This window comes from Malaclemys terrapin, chromosome 2, assembly GCF_027887155.1.
Source record: "Malaclemys terrapin pileata isolate rMalTer1 chromosome 2, rMalTer1.hap1, whole genome shotgun sequence".
Classification (NCBI taxonomy): domain Eukaryota; kingdom Metazoa; phylum Chordata; order Testudines; family Emydidae; genus Malaclemys; species Malaclemys terrapin.
The window spans coordinates 228638058-228662335 of record NC_071506.1 but is presented as its reverse complement, the minus strand read 5'-3'; the positions used below and the strand labels follow the sequence as shown (position 1 = coordinate 228662335).

General features: G+C 41.2%; 1 protein-coding gene across 1 annotated transcript in view; it reads left to right on the top strand.

Moving 5' to 3' along the window:
• Positions 1–3118: 3118 nt before the first annotated feature.
• LOC128831325 (dynein axonemal heavy chain 11-like) overlaps positions 3119–24278 on the top strand; it is a 41586-nt gene continuing 20426 nt past the window's right edge. The window contains exons 1-4 of the mRNA XM_054017636.1: positions 3119–3265; positions 15894–16105; positions 21056–21289; positions 23248–23415. Of these exons, the coding sequence (XP_053873611.1) occupies positions 3190–3265; positions 15894–16105; positions 21056–21289; positions 23248–23415 (690 nt within the window). The 5' untranslated portion in view covers positions 3119–3189. The remainder of the gene's footprint in view (positions 3266–15893; positions 16106–21055; positions 21290–23247; positions 23416–24278) is intronic.

Here is a 24278-nt window from a genome sequence, read left to right as displayed (position 1 = left end):
GGAGTAGTGTGGTGTGAGAAGAGCAGTGGGACAAGAGGATGATTTCATGCAGGCATTTTAGACACAGAAGAGGACAGGAGAGGTGAAAGCTAGGGGTCCCAGACAGAAAGGAGAAAGTTAGGGCTTACCTACACACAAACCTGCATTGAAATAACTAAATATGTTTAAATTCACAACTCTTGTAAATAATGGCTTTTTAATCCCTTAAATGACATTGAAGTAAAAACTTTAATTTTTTAATGAAGAATATCTGCACACCGACTTGCACTGAAACAACAAACATTGTGAATTTTTAAACTAATTTAGTTATTTCTGTACAAGATCGTGTATAGACCTGATGATATCTCATAGTCAGAGATACACACCTTAATAGTCTGTAAATATAATTTACTTCAGCTTTGCCTTCACCCTTCCTTGTCTTTGTGGGCCCTGAACTGTATATTATAGCAAACAAACAGGCTGGAATGTTACTAGAAAGAGTGCATGTTAGGAAATATTAAAGGAATAGTCATAGGAAGTGAATTTTGAACTCATAAATGTTGAATATTTGGACTGGAAACCTGAGTGTAACTTATAATCATCCAGTCAAGAAATGGGAACAGTATCATGTGACTTGGAACCAGTAAACTAAACAACAAAACTTTGATTTTGAATACTGAACACTCACAAACCAAGAATTATTCATGGGGAGTACACTCTACCCCGATATAACGCTGTCCTCAGGAGCCAAAAAATCTTACCGCGTTATAGGTGAAACCGTGTTATATCGAACTTGCTCTGATCCGCCGGAGTGAGCAGCCCCCCCCCCCCCCCCCCCGAGCAGTGCTTTACTGCATTATATCCGAATTCGTGTTATATCGGGTCGTGCTATATTGGGGTAGAGGTGTATTTGGCCAATATCTTTGAACAGTGTATAGATCTGAGGAAAATTGTAGTCTGTTTACTGACAGTCAATAAACTCTTTTATTCTTTCCTCATAAATCAATCCTTTTGGCTCGCTGATCATTTAGTTGTAGTGGTTTGAATTTATCTTTCTGGTAATGTGTTGGCCAGCACTGGACTCAGTATTCTAGGTGTTCACACTAAAGCGTTCATGATAAAGTGTAAAGAGAAGGACAAGGACACCTATTGCCACACCACTGCCCCGGAACACCAGCTGTAATTCAGCAAAAACACTGATCATTTTTTCTATTTTTCAGACAATATCCATATGCTAGGACAGTGCTGCATGCAATTGAATCTATGGTTATTAAATGGTCGCATCAGATACGTGACATACTAAGAAGGGATTCTGTTCAACCTCTTCTGCAAGGCCTCCATTCAGATCCCCAAACTGAGCTCAACTTCTGGAAGACAAGAAAAGATAATTTGTTGTGCATATATGATCAAGTACGTATTTTCATGCATGCAAATTGAGCCACTGTTTTCAGTGTTTCAAATAACCTACATAGAAAATGGGCACAGCTGAAGATCTGGATTTCTGATTAATCTGGGTCCATAGATATGCCCAAACAAAATGGAGTTAAGGATGGGTGATGGTGTAAATAACAGGAACTGATAGTTAGTGATGAAGGACTACATGGCAGCGGGGAACTGTCTGGATCCCTTAATTGTTCATTTCTAAATTATCTAACGTGTGTGTGTGTTGTCAAGAAAGCATAATTTTTTGTGGTGGTTAGCCAGACTCCACTGAAATACACCTTCAAACTAAATTCATTAAATTAGCTTTTTGTTTAGGAATCACCGTGTTTATTTGGTTGGGGTTTTTTTTAAAATGATCAACAGAAGTTTAGAAGAGGTGGTTGTGTAAGATCTGGAGGAGGGGAACTGTATTCCAGCATTTTCATGCCCCTGAGTCCCCTGCATCCCTCTCTGTCTTCCCCTGTTCCCTTTATGTCCTGCCTCCCCGCAGATCAACTTCCTCCATGCTCTTTGAAAATAATAATAAAAAATTGGGAGGAGGTGGCATAGGTGGGGGGCCACACGCAACTTTCTGAACCCACAGCTTGTTTTAGCCAATCCTTTAAAACAAACAAACAAAAAAAACTTAGTTATTTATCATTTTGCATCAACCCTTCCTACTAGGAAAAAACTTTAATAAATGTGCTTTATCTCCTTTTCATTTTTTCCCCATCCCTCCAATTTGTGTTTAGCCTTTCCTCTACTCTGTATCTTTCTGAGGTACAGTAACTCTTACTATGCCTCTTTCAGTCTATATCTTTGCACTCTCTCCACCCGAAACAATACCACCGAAATAAATATACGAATAGGCATTTTCCCTCACAGGTCCAGTAAAATAAAATTGGAGTTCCTAGGCCAAGCCATTTTAGAGACATATGAAGAGCCAGAAAATAATAAGGAAAACTTTATGAATGACAAACTTGAATGACAAAGAAAAAAATTGAAACATCATGGTTGAACCTGTACAGGGGATTTAACTACACGTGTTCCATTAATTTTAAGATGCGTATGACTAACTTCCCTGTGCTGATTTGAAAATCTCAATCCGGAGCTTTAGAAAACTTTTCCTATGTCTCTTCCCCTCCCCTTCCCCCGCCCCCCCCCCCCCCCCCAGAAAATGCTACATAGAGGGAAAGATTTCTTTCTGAAGAAATTGGGCTTGAAAATCAGGCTTATAATGGGAAAGTTGCTTCAACCTTAGCTATGGAATGGAGGCTGCTGCTTCAAAATACTGACTTGTTAAAATGGATATTACAAGTCCTCCAGCCGTGTTTTGTTAAAACTTTGTGCAGCTATTAAGATTATTTACATTTTAAATATGAAATATTGTTTGGAGGTGGAAAACAGATGTTACCATCCTCTTTTTAATTCTGTATTTCCACTACCCTGGTTATTGGCAGTGCTCCAGTATAAATTGGATAAACATAAGCATAGAGAGCCTGACCCATTACCTACTGAAGTCAATGGGAGTTTTTCCATTGGGCCTGATCCAATGTCCATGGAAATCAATGTGCATATACAGTACTTGAGATTTTTTTTTTTAAATACTTTGCGTGAAATCCTGACTCCATTGAAGTTGGTAGTAAAACTTTTGATTTCACTCTCTATCTCCAAGTAGACAACATACTCCACTTTGTGACAGAAATGTTCTTAAATTTAATTTGGTCTTTACTGAAAATTTTTGTTTGTTTGTTATGATTCTAGCTTCAGTCTCCTGTTGTTCAAAAAATGGTTAAGATTTTAAAAGCCAAAGAGAGCAGCTATTATCCTACTTCTCAGAACATTTTGAAGGACGTAGAAGATGGTAAGGGTAGCTTGAATGAAATTTATATTTTGTCTACCTTTATATGTTTGTGTTATAGAATAATCTATAATACTGTTTGCAATAACACTATAATTATGCCACTGCTAAGCTGTATCTGTGCTGGAGGAGCATGTACACATTAAATCAAACCACTTTGTATTTAGACTTTGCTCATTATTTACTTTTGTAAAGTTTATGTGGATACTTTTCCTTCCATAAAAGTCAGGGAGAGATATAGCACTAATTAAATAAATTAGCGTGTGTGTTTCTAAACATTATTTTGAGTCTTCACATGTACTATATCTGTTATGCAGATCTCATTGCTAACATGAATAACTGTGCACTTAGTATATTAGCTAAATATTCCTTTATTATTAGTTTGTATTTTATATATAGCAAATGAAGTTTCAATGAAATATAATAAAAATGCCTTGTACTCTTATAGTGCCATTTATCTTATGAGTTGTTAGCTTAGTAAGCAATAATATTTAGCTCTCACATAATACTTCTCATTAGTAATTCTCAAAGTGCTTTACAATGGAGGTAAGTATTGTTAGCCTCATTTTACAGACAAGAAAATGAGACTCAAGGAGGTGAAGTGACTTGCTCAAGGTCAAGTGGCTGAGCCAGGATTAGAATCCAGGTCTCGTGAGACCCAGTCCAGTGTGTTCTCCACTAGGTTGTACTGTCCCAGTTCAGCCTCATATCCCTGTTAAGCAGGTAAATTATGCCCATTTTATGGATGGGTCTTTTTCTCTCTTGTATGCAGATATCAGCGCTTGATGTTCAGGTTCCATAACCAGATGATACCTTCTATATCAAGGGAGGCTAGGTGTTGTAAACTGCCCTTTAGATGCCACTCTTCTGCCTCATGACTACTTATCTGCTATGCTGCACCACAGTCACAGTGTGGGGAGGAAAGCAGGACGAGCCAATGTACGGTTGCAGCAATTCTGTTTGAGCTAGAGTAGCCTAGTAAGCCTGGTCTAGGATCTTTGATCAAGGAGACAGGTGCAGTGATGAACTCCTGAATTTACTTAGTGTGTTAGTTTTCTCATTGATGCTTCCACTCTGTAAGGATGTAGTTTTCAGCTCCCTAGTGGTGCTGATTGTCCATGCACGCTAAAGGGCCAGTAGCACTATTGTCCTGGAGTGTGTGAACTGTCGTAGCAAAGGGATGTCGAGAGAACAGCCATGGTGTCACACCACAAAAATGGGATTCCTCTCCTGAAAACAAGGAGACCTTTGAGTTGGCTCAGAGAGTTGTTCTCTTTCTGGTTCACTGATGCCTCGTTCTCAGAGACATAATAGGTTGGTTCATCTGTCACAGCTCTCCAGGCAGACTTAACAGTAATGGCATCTTGTTAAAGGTCTGGCAGAGCTGTGTGTACTAGTACATGCAAATTGAAGGTTTGTGTATAGTTCAAACAGCCACTAATAATACAAGTGGTTGAATTCAACTCCATGTTGACAAGCTGGGTGTGGTGGCTGCACACCCAGATGGCAGAGCAGTATTCTGCTGGATCAAACACCAAGGCCAGTACGGATTTATGAAGGACCAAAGGATCTGTGCCACAGGAGGCTCCTCACAGTTTTCATATCCAGGCAGTACAAGAGAACTTCATTTTCAGGTGTCAGGCTATGCTGGAGTTTTACTCCCAGGTATGTGAAAACTGAATGGAATGGCAGTGGCTGTTCTTGGATATGAATCTAAATGGGTTGATTGGCAAGAAGATTGTTTAGATGGAAGGTAGTTCCCAATTTCTTGGTTTCATTGAGAATTAGTCTTCATTGCTGGAAGCAAGTGGTCAAGTTCCAGTGTTTGCAATATAGATGTCATCAGCATATACCTACTTCTTGGCCTGCATTTCAAGAAAGTCATATGTGTATATATTGAACAAAAGGGGAGCCCAAACTGACCCTCATGGAAGGCTATTTTGGAGACATTTAAAGTGACTGACTTTCTCCCCAACTTGCAGGATGAAGCTTCGGTTGCTAATCATACCTTGGATGAACCACATCATCAGCCTACAAGGACTACAGCAGAACCTCAGAGTTACGTACACCTCAGGAATGGAGGTTGTTCATAATTCTGAAATGTTCGTAATGCTGAACAAAACATTATAGTTGTTCTTTCAAAAGTTTACAACTGAATATTGGCTTAATCAGCTTTGAAACTTTACTATGCAGAAGAAAAATGCTGCTTTTAACCATCTTAATTTAATGAAACAAGTACAGAAACAGATTCCTTATCTACTCAAATCTTTTTTTTTTAAACTTTCCCTCTTTAGTAATTTATATTTAACAAAGTACTGTATTTGCCTTTTTTTTTTTGGTCTCTGCTGCTGCCTGATTGCATACTTCTGGGTCCAAATATGGTGTGTAGTTGACTGGTTAGTTCATAACTCTGGTGTTCATAACTCTGAGGTTCTATTGTAGCTTGGCAGTCAGCCCAATATGCCACACAGTTTCGTGGGCAGAGTTTTGTTCCATCAGATTGATAAGGACTGCACCGATGTCAGTGGCATGCTGTGAAATTCTTAGTAAGGCATGCAATTCTACACTTTCATGCAAGGTGTGACCTCACATGTTCGAGTCACATTGTGCAGAGGATGCCATTTTGTTCTACAAAATGACATCCTCCATGTGCTTTCGAGGAGCAGATGGAATCGTTCCATGGGCATAGCAGGTCGGGAAATCATATTCAGGGCTTTCATATTCTTCTGGGGCATCTAATGCATGTGTTTGCATAATTAGACAGCATGCCACTGACCAACTTTCTTTCCAGGCTCAAATGCATTTTCTGTATCTTTAGTTAGAAGAAGTAGCTGATCTTGGGTGCATTGTCCCCTCCTAAATCCAGCCTGAACATGAGGCTGCTGAGGTTCAGCTAGCTCATTAATCCACATCAGGATTAGTCTTTTAATCAATTAATAGGTAACGCACAGCAGAAAAACTGATCAGTAATTCTTTGGGTCTGTCAATGGTTTCCCTTGCTTAGGAACAGCTATGACCTTTGCTTTGTGCCAAGCTTTTGGGATGCTGCAGTTCTGGGCACAAATCAGAAATCAAAGCAGCCAGCTACTTCTTTGAGTTATTGTCCCTATGGGTTCTCCACAGGTGCACACATATCCTGACACGAACTCTCAATAAGAGATTTTTTTTTTCTGCTAGTAGTGTCTGCAGGTACACACCTGTGCCATATGCCTCTTTGAGCTCCGGTATGAGGGCATATAGGCAGAAACAGACTCACACCACTCCAGTACCTTCTCAACCACTGGTGGCTTGAAATGGAGTTCTGATCCACAAAGCCCTGCTCAAACTGAAACAAGAGAAAGCAGTGATAATTTTCATAGCATCGGCATGGCTGGGACAGGTGCTGTTCCCGACCCTGATCCATCTGGTGACATGTCTGCCTCTGCATGTCCTCTAATGACTGACCTAGGAGTCAGACTCCATAATGCTCACCAATATATCATCCTTGCACCTAAAGGTCTGGCTCCTCGATGGTTCTTGGGCCTAGAGCAGGAGTGTTCTCCCAGGAGTGTTCTCCAGCTGGTTCTTTTAAATAGCAGGAAACCTACCACATATAGGACTTGCCTGCAGAAGTGGAAGCACTTCAAACACACTATATCTCCTACTAATTTTTCCCCTGACATCCATCCTCGACTACCTACTAAACCTGAAATCTATGGGATGGTCCCTGAGCTCTATCAAAGTTTATTTAGATGCCATCATGGCATTCCATTCACCAGTTGAAGGTTTGTCGGTCTTCACACATCCTATGACAGCAAGATTCCTTAAGGGCCTCCTTAACCTGTTCTCTTCAGTGTGGGATACTATCCTATCCTAGGACCTCAATTTAGTGCTTAACATGTTAAGAGAACCTCCCTTCAAGCCTGATCACTTCTCTATCTGTCCTTCAAGACATTGTTCCTTGTGGCAATCACATTGGCCAAAAGGGTAGGGGAACTGAGAGTCCTCAGGGCTGACCCACCATATATGGTGTTGTATCTGGACAAAGTTGCATTGTATCCCCACCCTCACTTCCTCTCTAAAGTCTCATCAGAGTTCCACATCAATCAGGACATTCAACTACCGATATTTTATCCCAAGCCCTACTTGTGCAGAGAAGAGACCAGTCTGTACACAGGATGTAAGACAAGCCGTGGCTTTCTACCTTCACCATACTCAGCCCTTCAGGGTTTCTCCTATGTTCTTTGTTTCCTTTGTTTAGAGGATGAGGGGTCACTCTGTCTCCTGTCAGAGACTATCTAAGTGCATATTGGGGTGTATTTTGGCATGCCACGGGTCCTCTGGAATGCACCCCCCCTCCTAGAGTCACTACTCATTCCACAAAGGCTCATTCTAAATATGTTGCCCTCCTTAGGAAGGTACCTACGAATGACCTTTTCAAGACAGCCACCTGGTCCTCCATTCATACATTTTTACAGCATTATGCCTTACTCCACGCCTCCAGGGTGGATGCAGTCTCTCGTCCCCTAGTACCCCACCTCCTAATTGTGCTACATTGATGACATCTTCATCATATGGACCCATGGTAAGGAGGCCCTTGAAGAATTCCACCTGGATTTCAACAATTTCCACCCCACCATCAACCTCAGCCTGGACCAATCCACACAAGAGATCCACTTCCTGGACACTACAGTGCAAATAAGCGATGGCCACATAAACACCACCCTATACCGGAAACCTACTGACCGCTATACGTACCTACATGCCTCCAGCTTCCATCCAGGACACATCACACGATCCATTCTCTACAGCAGGGGTTGGCAACCTTTCAGAAGTGGTGTGCCGAGTCTTCATTTATTCACTCTGATTTAAGGTTTTGCGTGCCAGTCATACATTTTAACGTTTTTAGAAGGGCTTTTTCTATAAGTCTGTAATATATAACTAAACTATTGTTGTATGTAAAGTAAATAAGGTTTTTAAAACGTTTAAGAAGCTTCATTTAAAATTAAATTAAAATGCAGAGCCCCCCGGACTGGTGGCCAGGACCCGGGCAGTGTGAGTGCCACTGAAAATCAGCTCGCGTGCCGCCTTTGGCACACGTGCCTTAGGTTGCCTACCCCTGGTCTACAGCCAAGCCCTAAGATGCAACCGAATTTCCTCCAATCCCTCAGACAGAGACAAACACCCACAAGATCTTTATCAAGCATTCTTAAAATTACAATACCTACCTGGGGAAGTGAGGAAACAGATTGACAGAGCAAGACGGGTACCCAGAAGTTACCTATTACAGGACAGGCCCAACAAGGAAAATAACAGAACACCGCTGGCCATCACGTACAGCCCCCAGCTAAAACCTCTCCAGCACATCTTCAATGATCTACAATCTATCCTGGAAAACGATCCCTCACTCTCACAGACCTTGGGAGGCAGGTCAGTCCTCGCTTACTGACAGCCCCCCAATCTGAAGCAAATACTCATCAGCAACTACACCACAGAAACACTAACCCAGGAACCAATCCCTGTAACAAACCCTGTTGCCTACTCTGTCCCATATCTACTCTAGTGACACCATCAGAGGACCCAACCACATGAGCCACACCATCAGCGACTCATTCACCTGCACATCTACTAATGTGGTATATGCCATCATGTGCCAACAATGCCCCTCTGCTGTGTACATTGGCCAGACTGGACAGTCTCTACGTAAAAGAATAAATGGACACAAATCAGACATCAGGAATGGTAACATACAAAAGCCAGTAGGAGAACACTTCAACAAAAAAGCTTCAAAAAAGTCTTCAAAGAGAAACTGCAGAGCTACAATTGATTTGCAAATTTAAGACCATTAATTTGGGCTTGAATAGGGACTGGGAGTGGCTGGCTCACTACAAAAGGAGTTTTCTCTCTCTTGGTATTGGCACCTCCTCATCAATTATTGGGAGTGGACCACATCTACCTTGACTGAATTGGCCTTCAACATTGGTTCTCCACTTGTAAGGTAACTCCTTTCTCTTCATGTGTCAGTATATTTATGCCTGCATCTATAATTTTCACTCCATGCATCAGAAGAAGTGGGTTTTTTTTACCACAAAAGCTTATGCCAAATAAATCTGTTAGTCTTTAAGGTGCCACCGGACTCCTAGTTGTTTTTGTGGATACAGACTAACATGGCTACCCGCCTGATACTTGGCAGTCTTTGAAACTGTTCTAAACTCTGTACTGGATCCACTTCCTCAGCACCCTCCTCCACTTTAAGGAACTGCTTAGGAATCTCCTCATGTGGAGTGCCCATTGGAGCAATAACTCAAAGGACTGGTTACTTAACTTGCACTGTAACTGAAGTTCCTCAAGATGTTTTGTCCCTACGGGTGCTCCACTATTTGCTTTCCTTTCCCCTTTATTTTGAAGTTTTACCATGTTCTGAGTCTGAGAAGGAACAGGAGTGGTGCGGGTCTGCTCCTCACTAGATGCCCTTGTATTGGAGCACAAGCAGGCATATGGAGCAGGCTTGGACCCATGGGCATGATTAGCAGAAAAAATCTCAGGTTGTGTGTGCACAGGAGTGTGCATGTCCTCATGTGGAGCACCTATAGTGATAAAACATCCTGAAGAACTCCAATTACTCAACAATGTATGACAGGGTCAGGCCAGATGGCTACAGAAGAGTGCAGGAAGGAAGGTACATTAGCCTCAGGATAAGCAGGTCCCTCTTCCCCTGGTAACTGAGCAGGGGTTACTCCAGGTTAATTAGGACACCTGCAGCCAATTAAGAACCTGCTGGAATGAGTTAAAAGCCTTTCCTCCTCTCCCCCCTCCCCCAGTCAGTGTGGGTGATAGGTGTTGTGAGAGTGGAGGCAAACTGTTGGAGAGCTGAGCAGTGTGGAAGCTGACAAGGATCAGGGGAGAACCCTACAGTTGTAGAGATTCAGGAGAAATCCTACCCAAAACAGGAGCTAAGGACCCTTCCAGGTCCAAAGATGTGAAGAAAAGGACCCTGCCAGAAGGGGAGAGCCTGAGCCGTGTGTTTGGTGTGGTGCTGCCACACCTGGAAGGGCTTCACCAAAGACTAGGGGCTCTCCCTCCACCGGCAGGAGGGTCAGGAGGAACCCCACCCAAGCAAAGTGGGGACAATAAGCCAAGGGGTGCGGGGAAGTAACCCAGGGAAGCTAGCAGCTTTCCTGGGAACTGGCAGTGTGAGGCTGCTACTTGTAGGGTCCCTGAGTTGGGGCCTGGAGTAGAGGGCAGGACTGCCCCCCGCCCTTTTTCCACTCACTGGATGTCCACCAAGGAGGCCAGAAGCCCTAGTGAAGCAGTGAGGGTCTAGCAGGCCCAGAAATGGGAAGGCCACTTGGAGACAGAATTTCTCCGCCCACTATAAACAGAGGGTGGAAATTCTGAGAGACAAGACGCTATCCTGACCCACCACTAATAGGGAAGCACAGGACCCACCAAGGTGGAGAAGAAGCCCTGCTACAAATGTAAGTAACCTCTCCTTTTAGTGATTGGTCCAAAATGAGCAACAAATTTGCTATGGATATTATATAGACCAGGAGCCTTGTTAGGCTGCAGTTGATGTATTACTTGGTCAAGCTCTTGATCAGTGAAAGGAATCATCAGACTCATGTCTACATCCTGAGTCTCTATCTCTCACCAACCACCATGTTAACTGTATGGCTGAAAGCTTCGTCTCAATTAGGAGCACAGCCATTGGCCACCAGCTGGGATGCGACGGGTTTGCTGTGATTTGGTATTTCCTCTTGCCCAGACTAGAATCTCAGCTCAGCCTCTTAACAGTTTGCCAGACTTTGTGACTAGAAATGTAAGAAATTCAATTTATAAATAATTTCTTTCTGTCATTCTTGCCTGGTTTGATCTTGAAGGTGAAAAAGTCTCTATTTTTATCAAATACCTCCTGTTCATTCTTGGCGGATTTAAATTCCTGATAGGAGTCTGGTTGCATGAGATGACCAGCCAGGAATGAATTGTTGATGAAATCCCAGAGGTATAGATTTGTTTGTATCATCCAGAATTTTATCACAGAAAGCTTGATAGATGGCACTGATGTTGTCTGGCATATCTGATTCTGAGTCTTTACCCACATAAGATTCAAACTCAGATTGGAACAGATCCCACCTTGCTTTTCAGAAATTCCACCAAGATTTTTGGAGGTTGCTTGTAGTTGGAATTTGCATGCCCATTGCAATCAAGCATGGCTAGTGCTGGGATCAGGAAAACATATCAAGCACTTCATGCTCTGTGTTCAGTTGTAGAAAAGGTGAGGTCAGGAGAAGAATCTGAGGTCCATCTCTAGCTTTGGAAAGTGGGTGGCTGTTTAGGATTGTATAGAAGATGCCGGTCAACTATTGATGCCCACTCCTCTAGCCTTACTCTGTCCACATCATCAAAGTATCCCAAGAGGGAATGATGTGAGTTAAAATCACCACATTAGACTGAAGGTCTTGAGAAGAAGCGCAAGACAGAAGTTGGCCTATTGGCAAATGGGGGTCTGTAGATGTTGACAAAATGATGTTGGTGAAAGACAAGTGTGGACAAATAATAGAAGAACAAGCAAACAGTAAGCGCTGGAAATAGTATTTTGAAGAGCTATCCAGTGTACCAAACACCGTAGATGAAATGGTCCTGGAGAAGCTTCTTAGCACAAATGAGGGAGAGTAAATGCCATAATTCTTAGAAGAAGTCAATATCTTGATAGAAAGTTTGAAAAAGAAATACGTGTCAGGAGGTGACGACAAATTCACAGAGCTGAGGTAAGCAGGCGAGGAAAACATATAAAGGTGATGAAGAAGTTATTCACTCAGTGCTTGCTCATTTGTAAATCTTACTGAAGGCAAGAAAGTGATCATACCGATCTATGAAAAAGGAGAGAAGAGTGAGTGCAAGAACTCAGATGAATCAGCTTATTATGTGTGTTGGTAAAAGCATTCAGCAACACTTTGCAGAGGCGAATGAAGAGGTCTGTGGAAGCAGCACTTGCCCAGGAACAGGCCAGATTTAGACTAGGACAAAGTACAATAGATCAGTTATTTGTGATCAGGCAGATATCAGAGAAGTTTATAGAACATTATCAAAAGGGTTACAACAATTTTATAGACTTCAATCAGGCTTTTGATGGCATTTCATAGAAAGGGATGTGGCAAGTTATGAGAATGTATGGCATGCCTAACAAATTAATCAAGTGGATAGAAAACATATACAGCAAGTCAATGAGTGTGGTAAGAATAGACAAGAAGCTGACGGAATGGTTCAGGATGACTGTAGGAGTGGACAAAGGTGGACCCTGTTGCCAAATTTGTTCAACTTGGTACTAGAAGCAATAACGCCTGTAGCACTGAGAGATGAAATGGGAGGAATCATGTTATGTGTTAGGACCCCGCAAAACCTTAGATTTGCAGACAATATTGACCTGACCACGTTGGCCAAGGAGTGTTTACAGACATATAACTGTCAACTGGGAAAGCAGAAAATTTGGATTGAAGGTCAGCATGAAGAAGACAAAAATTATGGCAAATGGAACACATGAGAAGAGGTAAAGATCAAACTCGGAGACAATGAACTAGAACAAAATGGAAAAACTTGTGTACCTTGGAGTATAGAAGAATGGGAATTGTGAAGATGACATAAAAAGAATTGGACCAGATGCTACTGCATTCAGAAGACTGCAAGATCTGGAAGGCTAAAGACATTCTTATAAAAACAAAAATCAGCGTATATGAGATAACTGTCATGCTTATACTGCTGTACAGAGAGGCATGCTGGAGCATTAGGAAGGCCTAAGAATGAAAAGTTTTGACTGCAGACATGAATTGGCTGAGGGGAATACTGAGAGTTTCAAGACCACAGAAGATAAAAAATGAAGAGATAAGAAAATAGCCGGGGCAAGAAATAACGCTGTTACAGAAGATTCAAGAAAGACTGCTGTGACGGTTTGGACATATATAAAGAGAGCACCTGGAAAGGATATCATACATGGCGATACATACCAGAGTGCAAGGAACTAGAAATCGAGGAAGATCAAGGATGTGTTGGATAGACGACACAGTTGAGAATGACAAAACAAAAAAGTTTAAAGAAGAACAAAGCTGTGTAGCTTGTACCAGATAGAAAGTGGTTGATAGACTTCAGTTGGCCCCATCATTGCTGTTGAGCTGACAGATGCAAATCAAAGAAAAATAAGAAGAGTAGGTCCTTCATTTTTATAGCCTGACTTCCTATGACATCATTTGTACCTGATGAGACAGGAGTTGCTGGAATACCTTCTCTGATGTAGGATGCCATCCTGTATTGCCTATGATGAAGCTGAGACACAACTGCAAAGCTAGGAATTGATAGTTGAGTGTCAATGGTAGTGTGTTCCCTGAAGCAAGGTAACGTGCTTCATGTTCCAGGGCTGACTGAAGGAAGATGTCCTTCTTGGCTGCTGAGATTCCCTCAGTATTGAGGTGCAGCATCCTGAGCTAACGTTTGTGACCTCTGGCCTGGAAGAGGACCCCATTGGAGGACCACTCCTTTGGGCTGTATTTGTCTTTGTCTTTCACTTTGTTACAAGAAGAACTTGAGCTCCAATTTTGCATTTTTATCTACTTTAGCTTCCCTTTTCGCTACTAACATGGAGATGTTGTGTGACAGTGCTAGGTTTGTTCCTCTTTACTTTTTATGACTCTGTAACAATAGCACTTACCATAGGCACCAATTCCATGGGTGTTCCAGGGCTGGAGCACTCATGAGGAAAAAATGGTGGGTGCTAAGCACCCACTGGCAGCTCTCTATCAGCCTCGCCTTCCTTCCCTAGTGCCTCCTGTGCAGGAGGCTCTGGGGGAAATGGGGAGGAGCAAGGACATAGTGCTTGAATGGGGTGGGAAGAGGCGGTGGGGCAGGAAGAGGCGGGGTGGGGGTAGAGTGGGGGCAGGACCTGGGGCAGAGCCAGGGGTCGAGCACCACCTGGCACATTGGAAAGTCGGCGCCTGTGGCACTTACCCAGAACTGAGTTCTGGCACATGTGGTTCTTCCCTTCGGGCATCTGTGACCAGTGGTGAATGTAGTGTGACAGCCCTCCTACAGTATTTATTTTAACAGTTGGAACAAAGTGTCAGAGAAACTATTTTAAAACCACCAACAGTCCACATGCACGTCTATCTTACATGAAGTCTTTCGAGCCCCTGGTGGTCACTTAGGCAGGCCTAACCTCTTCAGAATCCTGAGCAGAATGCAGGGTATATCTACTCTTCCAGTTGAAGGTGTAAATTCCAGCTTGAGGAGATGTATCCCCACTAGCTTTGTTGATCTAGCACAGTGAAAATAGAGTGTAGCTGTGTCAGCATGAGTGATGGGATGTACTCTAGCTGCCCTGAGTACATTATAGTATCTTGGGTGGGTATGTATTTGGGGCGGCTACACTCCTTTGTGGACTGGCTCTATCAGAGCTAGTGTGGGTACGTCTCCTCATGCTGGAATTTACACTTCGAGCGTGAAGTGTCAACATGGCATCCTTAGGCTGGCTCCCCCGAACACTTCTCCCATCTTTTAAGAGTCCCTTTTGTAAACTGCTGTAGTCCTTTTGGTCTTTGGTGTGTGCAGGCCTTTTCCTATCATGGCATTGTCTCAAAACATCCTTCAGACATTTGAGATGAAGTGGCTTAAGTTACCTCACAGCTCCTTGTTATATTAACCCAATATATTCATACACCATTCCAATAACTAGGTCAACATTCAGTATTCATACATTATTACAGAGCAGTTCCTACTCCATCACATAATGTGTCACACAATGGGCTCTCCTCTGGTGAAAATATCCTCAGTAGTTGTTATCCCATTGAGGATTTACAAACCTCTGGAGTACAAGGTCACAGAGGCCTTTCCCTATGTTAAAGGACTGCTTATGGGACTGCCAAAGCTTGCTCCCTTTTCAAAGATAGTCACAGATCCTGCCAGTTGGGCTCATGGGAATGATGTTGGCATGGCATGTTGTGTCCCTTGATATCCTAATGCAAAGGGGATAGGAAGGGAGACTTCTTTCTTGACTGTCTGACTTTGCTGATAGAGACAGGAACACACAAACACACTGCTCTTTGCCAGTGAGCATGGTTTGGAAATATGCCACTTCTCCAACAAACACAGTTTTTAAAAAAGACTACAGGCCTCTGACTTGTCCCTCTTGTTGGAATTGCACATGCCTATTACTTAAAATGTAGGTCTGCAGTAACTTCTGCATCACTCCAAGCTGGTTGGCTGAGGCGGGGGAACAAACAGACAGAAAAGAAAGAGTTGTGATGCACAGATCCCTAACTCCCAGAAGTAGAACTGGTGAATGGGGAGTTGTCTGAGTCTTGTGCTGTGTGGTTGAGCTTCTGTGCCTTCACCACAATACTGTCTCATGCCCCAGAAACCTACATATATTTCTCCCTGGATAAAGACTGTTGTCACTTTATATCTGTGGGGAAAAAATAAAATTGATTAAATTTACAAAGTTACACTCTCCGCCATTGACACTGATAAGCCTTCTAATTTTTACAGTTATTGCATTGAAAATATATTCCTTTTAGACTAGAATAATTTTTCATTCCTCAATGTAAACAAGCTGATTTAGAAACAATCATATCTGAGGTTTTATCATTTTCTTTTTTTCTTTTTACAGCACTTATGGAAGCCCAAGATATTGAACTGTACCTGAGACCACTGAGAAGACCCATTCAGTTTCTTCAGGAGACAGAATTCCCCAAGATCCATGCTTTAATTCCCCCTTTGTTTCACACCATCTGCCTGATCTGGAGTCACTCCCAGTTTTACAGTGTGCCGGCACGAATAATAGTTCTACTGCAAGAGTTCTGCAATCTGTTCATTGACCAGGTAGCTGAAAATATAAATCATAAACTATATGTACCTAGTAAATAAGGGCCAGTCAATAAATGGTATGCTAATAACAAAAGAATATGAATTTAGCCTGTGTTAGTTAGTTTTTCTAATAAATAGCATAATTAGAACATTAATCATGTTTCTGCAGAAATCTCAAATTACCATTTTACTACTAAACCTGCAGCACAGCCAAATGATTAGAACTATCAGTGCTGCCATTTCACAAGTTCTTTGTTAAAAAATGCAATAATCTCTTTGCATAAAGAAGAAAATGTATTCTTCAAAAATCATGCAGCGCTCGGTAAGTTGTTTCTTCTGTTGCGAGGCAGGTCTAATGTCTCTTTTCTTAGCAGGTATAATGAAAACTATTTGCTTTATCAAATTGCAAACTTGTGATAAGAGCTATTCAAATCAAGAAAATATGGCATTGGTAAGCAAATTGTCAGTGAGTGACTTTGAAATGCTGCATTTTCTATACTCCCACAATCAATAAACCCTCCCTATTTAGCAGGGAAAGTCCCACTAATGTAACACATCCTGATCCTTTCCCACTTTTTCCATCCAAACATCTTTCCTAGCCCAACATATCTGAGTGGCGCTAAGACATGTGTTCATAGTGGTATCTTTTAAATATAGCCATTTCTTGAGGTCCAGTGTTGTGGACACTGTTCTTCTGGCCAAGCAAATACAGGACTTCTTTCAAAAACAGTCAATTGCATTTGTTAATTGGCCAAAAAAAGTCACCTTTTGAGGAGCATAAGAGAAACTGACACTCCCTAGACTACTTCCGAGCATGAGTGCACAGCTGCCACAGCATTCTAATCTCCTGCTGGCCAGGGAATGAGAGATGAAGAAACTGATTCTCCTTTCACACTAGACATTACTCCTGATTTATGCCACAAAGACAGAGACTTGTCAGAACAGGGAGCAGGACCACTAGGAGACAGTCTGGGAGGACCAAATGTACTGTTGCTGGTGTAATATTTGCATTTCATGTTTACAGTAGAATTGCAGTGGTGCTTAGCTTTTCTCAGAAAAAAACTGGTGTGAGCACCTGTGCCCCAGAAGAAAATATATAGTTATTTTTGTGAATGCAAGATGTGGTACCAGCGTGACAGAGGGTAACAACAGTGGCTGCTGTGCCAGTATGCACTCATGTAGCCAAGCCTTGGGAGGAGAATTGGGTTCCAGAAATCTACTTTGTCTCCCACATTAAACAACACTATGCAACTGAGCCTTCCCTGTCTATTTTTATTTATAGAATAGATTTTCAGTGGCCTGTTCCCATTTTGTCATGCCTTCATTTTTCCATGCCATCTCCTTCCCTGCTACTATGTTTATGCTGGATTCTGGAAGGTTGAGTTACAAAGTTTGAATGTTCATGTTTCCATTGAAGCTTTCCTGAGTGCTCTAGATTTCCTGTAGTGTCTATTACTACATTCTGCCTTTTTTATTTTGTATTTACAGAGTAATTAATATAGTCTTACTATTGCTACCAACATGGTTTTTAAAATAAAAAAACATATGCTAAAAGCAGAGGCCACAGAAACCACAGTATCTATGAATGCTCCAAACACAGAAGACAGATTCTATTTAAAAAGGGAAACTGTTAGTAGCCTAGTGTTAATGATGTAGGTACGATTCTGTTTCACTTCTTAATTCTGATCTCTGACAGAATGTGCAGCAACACTTAGAACCAGTTAGAAGTGATGCTGACTGACTTGAAAGGAAACCTCAAAGAATATATGGCCACTTCTATGTTGGCTGCAAAGTAAGGCATGGAGAGTGTTGGAGTTAAAGATGAAAAATAACTGGGGGTGGGAGTATAATGCTTTATCTATTTGTGAGAGAGGAGTGGTGAGGGAGTGAGGAAAAATAAAAGCGAGATGGCAGCAGAGCTGGGATTTTCCCAGTCTGTTGTGTAAGTAATTTCTCATTTGAAGTATACTAATTTAATAAATTCAGTTCTTAGATCTGATGTAACAACCATTAATTACAAGTTTGCATCAAATTTGAATAAGCCTGACCAGGCAAAAACAATAATGCTTTACTCTTGTATATAGACAGAGAATTTTCATCCAAGGGTGTTGGTTCATTTTCACAACACCCCAGTTATTGTTGTGATCCCCATTTTACTGTTGTGGAAACTGAGTGCCCAAAGTGGTACTGAAACTTATGGTTCAGTGGTAGGTCTGTGGATCTGTGTAGGTATCGAATTGCTTTTTGACAGTAGAACCCAGTCTGTTGTCTAACTGTGAGACCACTCTGTCTCCTGGTACTGTTCTATAGCAGTCCCATCTAGTTTTTTATAATACAGGCCTGGGTGTCCAGATATCAGGATTATTTCCAAACTCTGTCACAGACTCAATTTGTGATGTTGCGCTGCTTCATTGACCACTCTCTGCTTCAGTTTTATTATCTGTAAAACAGAGATACTAATACTTTCATATCTCACAGGTATGTTGAGACTTAATTCATTAATGCTTGTGAAGCACTTTGACATAATCTGATGGAAGGAGCTATTGAAGTACAAATTATTATTTATTATTGTTGTTTATTTATTTTAACAGTATATTTGCTTACACCAAAAGTAGATATTTTTACCATGCACTGATTTTATATTACTCAAGTCAACTGAAAGTCAAAATGGGCTTCTATCTCTGTATTTAAAATGTTTTTATCTAGTTATTTCATGCACTACTTTAGTCATTAAAGGAGTCAGTAATAATATATTTACTGTGTTATTAATTATTTGTATGATACCAGTTTTAGTAGAGTAATGCTAATAATTAAATACTTTTTCAGGGGCTTTGAATGTAACCATACACAGTCATGTAATAGCAAATATATTTATTCTCTTGAGGTTATCTGTCTAGTGAAGCCTTGATTAAATTGGTTGTACTGAATGGTTCACTAGAGCAAAGTACTTAATATGAAAATAGACAATGAGGATAAATAGTTATATACAGGAATGCTGTCAATAAGAGTTAAACTTAGCTTTGCTTTGTTGAAAAAAAAATAGTAAATTTGTAAAAAAAGAGCCTAATCTCATATTTAATACTCAGACAAAACTCTGATTCATTTCATTGGAGAATTTTGAGAATAACTTTAAATGTAATCGAGATCCCACTGGTAAAGGCTTAGTCCAGGTCACTGTTGTAATGAGCAAAATAGATAAGCAACCTTTGCGTTAGGCTACAATTTTGTTAAATTATTTCTTAGATTCGTTGGAAATTGCTTTCTACTTCACAAAGAAAGTTTTTTGCTTTGCAGTTTTTCCTGTTAAAGAAAAATTCAACTATAGTTAATTACATGATTTACTTTACTACTTATTTAAAAATATCTATAGCTAGAAAACTAATATCTTGAAACCTCGGTAATTCTATCCAGAGTCTATATGCAAAATTATTCCAAAAACAATGTTAGAATGTGAAGATTGCAAAGTCAAGTATTCAAAAGTTAGGAAATATCAGAATTAAGATTGCTTGTGCAACCTTTGTGTGTTTGTGTTATGATACACCCTTTAATTACATGATTATTAACTATTTAGTGCACAGTTAGAACTTTGGGATGGAGGAGTTCTGGGTTCAATTTAGACTTGAGGGAGTGTTCTCTAGTGGTTAGACCCTTTTGCTCCCGCCACGCCCAGCCTGTCCCTTTCTCTCTCTGCTCCTGTCCCCCCAGCCTATTCCTGTTCTCCCTTCTCTTATCCCTTTTCCTGCTCCTGCTGCTCTGCTTCTAACCCGTCTGCATTTGAGTCAGGATACTTCCTCCTTCTCCAAAGGTGAAAGGTTGAGAGAATTTTGCTTCTACCCTCTAACAAGGCTCTATTGAGCATGTGCAAATGGCAATTTCCCAAGGTTTATAATTTGGTCAGATTTGGCTGCATTTTCAGTGAGAAAACAAAAGACAATTTGGTGACATCCGTTGCCAAATTTTTGGTCCCTGCTATAAAGAACAGAAGTGCTAGAGCATCTCAATGAAACACTTGTAAGAATTTTTTAACTTGAACAAAACAATGTCTTTATTTCACATTTAGAAATGACAGAACCATTTTTTGCAGAACTTGAATAAATGAATAAACATTCAGTCTTAGCCTATATGGAAAGCTTCATCTTGAACAATTAAAGTTTTGTAAAGTTATAAGTAGCAGAGTCTAATAATGGGAAGTGTTGGGCAACATTATTATAGGTGTCAAGTATCATAGGGGTAGCCATGTTAGTCTGGATCTGTAAAAAGCGACAAAGAGTCCTGTGGCACCTTATAGGCTGCCAGCTCTGCCTATAATAAAACAATTACTGTGACATAGCTATTTCTGGTTTTCATTTTGAATAGCTAAAGAGTCCATGAATGAGCCCTCTTTAAAAATTAAAATAAAAAAAAAGCTCCAGTAATGTATAAAATAAGTCATACCAGTCTGAGGCTGGCAGTTCTAACTGTGTGTGTAATAAAGATTAGAGAGCTAAGATAGGAATTTATCAATAAACAGAGAAATCTGTCTCTAATATTAAGTAATATTTTTCCAAGTGTTGCTGATCTGTTTTTGTTTGTGTTTTTTTGCCCACTCTGAACAAACCACTGCACTGTCACTGTGTACAAAGATAGCACGCCAGGGCTGGCTTGATTCCATGGGTTATGTGACAAATTTGACATTTTGAGGACATGATATGCTGCAGCAAATATTGATTTTTTTTAAACACGTTTTTGTTTAAATCATCTGAAATGTAACTTGGGAAAATTGACAAGCTAGAATTTTTAGGCCTAACAATTTTAAATTATTAATATATTAATATATAAATATTAAAATTAATTTAAATATTATTAGAACTTGCATAGAGAGTAAGAAGTGTCTTTTTGACTGAAGTCATGGCTAGCTATGATAAGCAGTGACTTTTTTGGTCTTCCCCTATCATCTTTTTTTTTTTTTTTTTTTTTAAATTCTAGGCTAGATCATACCTCTCACCAGAAGATCTTTTGAAAGGAGAAATTGAAGAAACATTGGAACATGTGCAAATAGCTGTAAATACCTTAAGGAGCTTTAAGAATTTCTTCTTTAGCCACAGAGAAAAGTTGGCAAGTTATTTCACCAATGGCAAGGAATTTAAACCGTGGGATTTCCAATCTAATATGGTGTTTGCCAGATTTGACCTATTTCTCAACCGCTTAGTGAAAATTGAGGTATTATTTACAATTTGCAATTATATTTATCCATTTTTCAAGCAGTGTAGATTATCTGAGAATGCCTGCACCACATCTGAAGTTGGGGGACATTGTCCAGGCTTGCTGGAGGAAGGTAGCAATGCTTTGAGTGGTGGTGGTGGTGGGGAATTCAGAAATTGCAGCAAAAAGGTGGGTGGGGTCAGCTTGGCCACACTGACTCATCCCCTGGGAACGTAGAGCAAAAAGTTTAAAAGGGAAAGCCCAGGCATTAGAAGCCCTTTCTCCAGGCAGCAGGCAAGGCAGCACCCACCCTTCCTCCCTCCCCTTGAGGTGACGAATATCAGGTTTGGTCAGGACCTGCAGTTGGCATTGCGCTAGTCACTTCTTTTAGAGTGCCTCGGAAGGAATTTTTCTCACCACCAGATTGGCTTAGGTGGAGTGGATTTTTTCTGCCTTCCCCACAGTGGGAAGTGTGGGCGGATGTCCAGTGGAGGTACTCCATTGGGAAGGCATCCAGTGACCAGATAAATGGCCTGGTAAAGGACTTAAAAAGGAGGTGCTGATTAAAGGAATGGAACCTGGGTGGAGGTGAGGTTCGGGGCTCCTGTGATTGGTATGGCAGGGAGCCAAGCCCTCTATCTTATAGCCCACCTTAACCCCCCTACGAGGGGGGGGGGTATTAATGGTAAAGTCCAAGCCATGGGTTGTCTGGGGGACCTGGATGGAAAATGAAGGGGGCTGGTGGAAGTCCTGGGTAGTTGTTTGAATGAACATGGAGTTGCCTGCTGCACTGTACACTTTTATCTGCCAGATAGTCCCAGACACCTCTAATAATAAAGTTGTGGCCTGATTAAATCCATATCAAGTGTCTCCTGTCCTCCTTTCAGATAGCCGGACAAACTTGTTTTCTTTTCTTCCTGAAAAGAGTTGGAAGTTTGTGTGACGGGTTCGGTCACAGAGACCCCCTTGGGACTGTCACCTGATGTGCTGAAACTACCTCTGAGCCCGGAAGGGAATAGGGACAGAAAAGTAAGGGTACTGGGAAGGTGTGTAACCAGAGACAAACAGGGATTTTACATGTACTGCCTCTGCCATGGACAGTGTCCAAGACTCTGGCAGTAAGTTCAGGAGGAGAGTGTGACGTTGCACTCCATATGTTTTATGGAAATATAAGTGTGGATATGCTGTAACTGGAATATGCTTCATGCAAAAGGTCTCTTGTAAGGTAGCATTACAAAGCATATGATCTACCGAGTGTGTTCATCCTATTTGTTTGCATGCACTATTTCTATGTCTGGAGTCCCAAGCCATCAGAGAAAACGGGCTCAGAGGTAGTTTCAGCACATCAGTGACAGTCCCAAGGGGGTCTCTGTGACAGAACCCATCACAGTATGCATTTCTAAATACATTATCAAACGGTTCCCATAATCTCTCTGGGATACAAGACACTTATTTCCTTCATGTGAAATTGGAGAACATAGAAATTAAATTTAATTTGGCACAGACTACAAAGAAGATGACACTAGGTTCAGCCTTACTTCTCTGAATAAAATTTATGTTTAACTTTCATGTTAACATTTTGTTGCGCATAATGACAAGAAATCAACACATTATACATGAAAGTGTTTGTTTATATTCCACTAATTCTTTCTACCTGGATGCTGATGAAATTAAAACAAATTTTACAGTTATGTATTTGGATTGGATAATTTTAATTTTGTTTCCACTTGGGTTGTAATCCTGTGAGTGACCCTCTGCGTAGATGAACCCTGTGTCTACATGCAGTCAGTTGGAGAATCTGGACCTTTCTTTTTTACATCCTGGTTACTCAAAGCTGTGCAGATTTTAACTCCATTTTTGTTTTTGTTTGTTGGTTTGGCCAAAATGAGTCAAACCAGGCAACAATGTCTCAAATATGATGGTTTCCATTGTTTTGTGTTAAGGCACATAGTTAATTATGTTTTTCAATGATTTAGGATATCTTTGTTATCATGTTGGAATTTCAAAAGCTGGAAAAGCTGGAGTTCGGTGGAGTCAAGGGGAAAACTTTGAGTGAACAAATCTACAGGATGAATGAAGAATTTATAGAAAGCTGTAAAGTTTTTAAGGAGAAAACATACGATCCTTCAGATTACAATAATGTGGTAATGTTGCACTTTTCATATTGGTGTTTCTTAATTTTTTTCTTAATAGTTATGAAAAGATTTAATGGTTGTGAAAGTGAAAAATTTATTAGAGCCAGGTATTATACAGATTTCCCAAGCAACTTTGCTAATGCACCCAGGACCTGACCTCCATCACTTCTTGCTATTCTATACTTGTCTTCTCAAGAGCAGTTTTCCTTGTGTTTTCTCCTAGCTGTATTCTTTGGAGGCTTTATGAGGTGCACAAGTGTCGAAAAAGCATCTATCGGGATCTTTTGAGGATTTGAACATTGGTCTTCAGGGGGGCTCCACCCACTACCTGTGGAGATGGGACACCCTGGGTCCAGTTCCCCTTCTCCAATGACTCTTGTTGAACAAAGGATAAAGAGAGACTGCGGCAGCCTCCCCATCAGTATCTTCCATGGCTAAATTGTTAGAGCACTCTTCTGAGTCATGTGGGAGAGCCCTGTTCAAATCTTTTCCCCCCGCTCAGATAGAGAGGGGAATTGAACCTGGTCTCCCACATTCCAGCTGAGAGCTCTAACCACTGGGCTAAAAGTGATAAGGGGGGGAAGTGGTATCACCACTGCTTCCTGCCACTACAAGATTTTTAATGGGACTCGATCCAGTAGGTGGCCTCTGAACACACTTACTAAATCAGGCCCTATTGGTGAGAGAGGCACTCCTCTGCCTGTCTTCCCCTGGTTCCTGGATTACACTGGGGCTTAATGGGAGATAGGCATCAAGACGGCTAGAGTGAGGTAGCAGTGTACGGGCCCAAAGGTAGAAACTTAGGTGCCCAGGGAACTTTTACCCTGAAAACTTACTCACTGAGTGAGCTTAGGCACCTAGGGGGTTAAGGG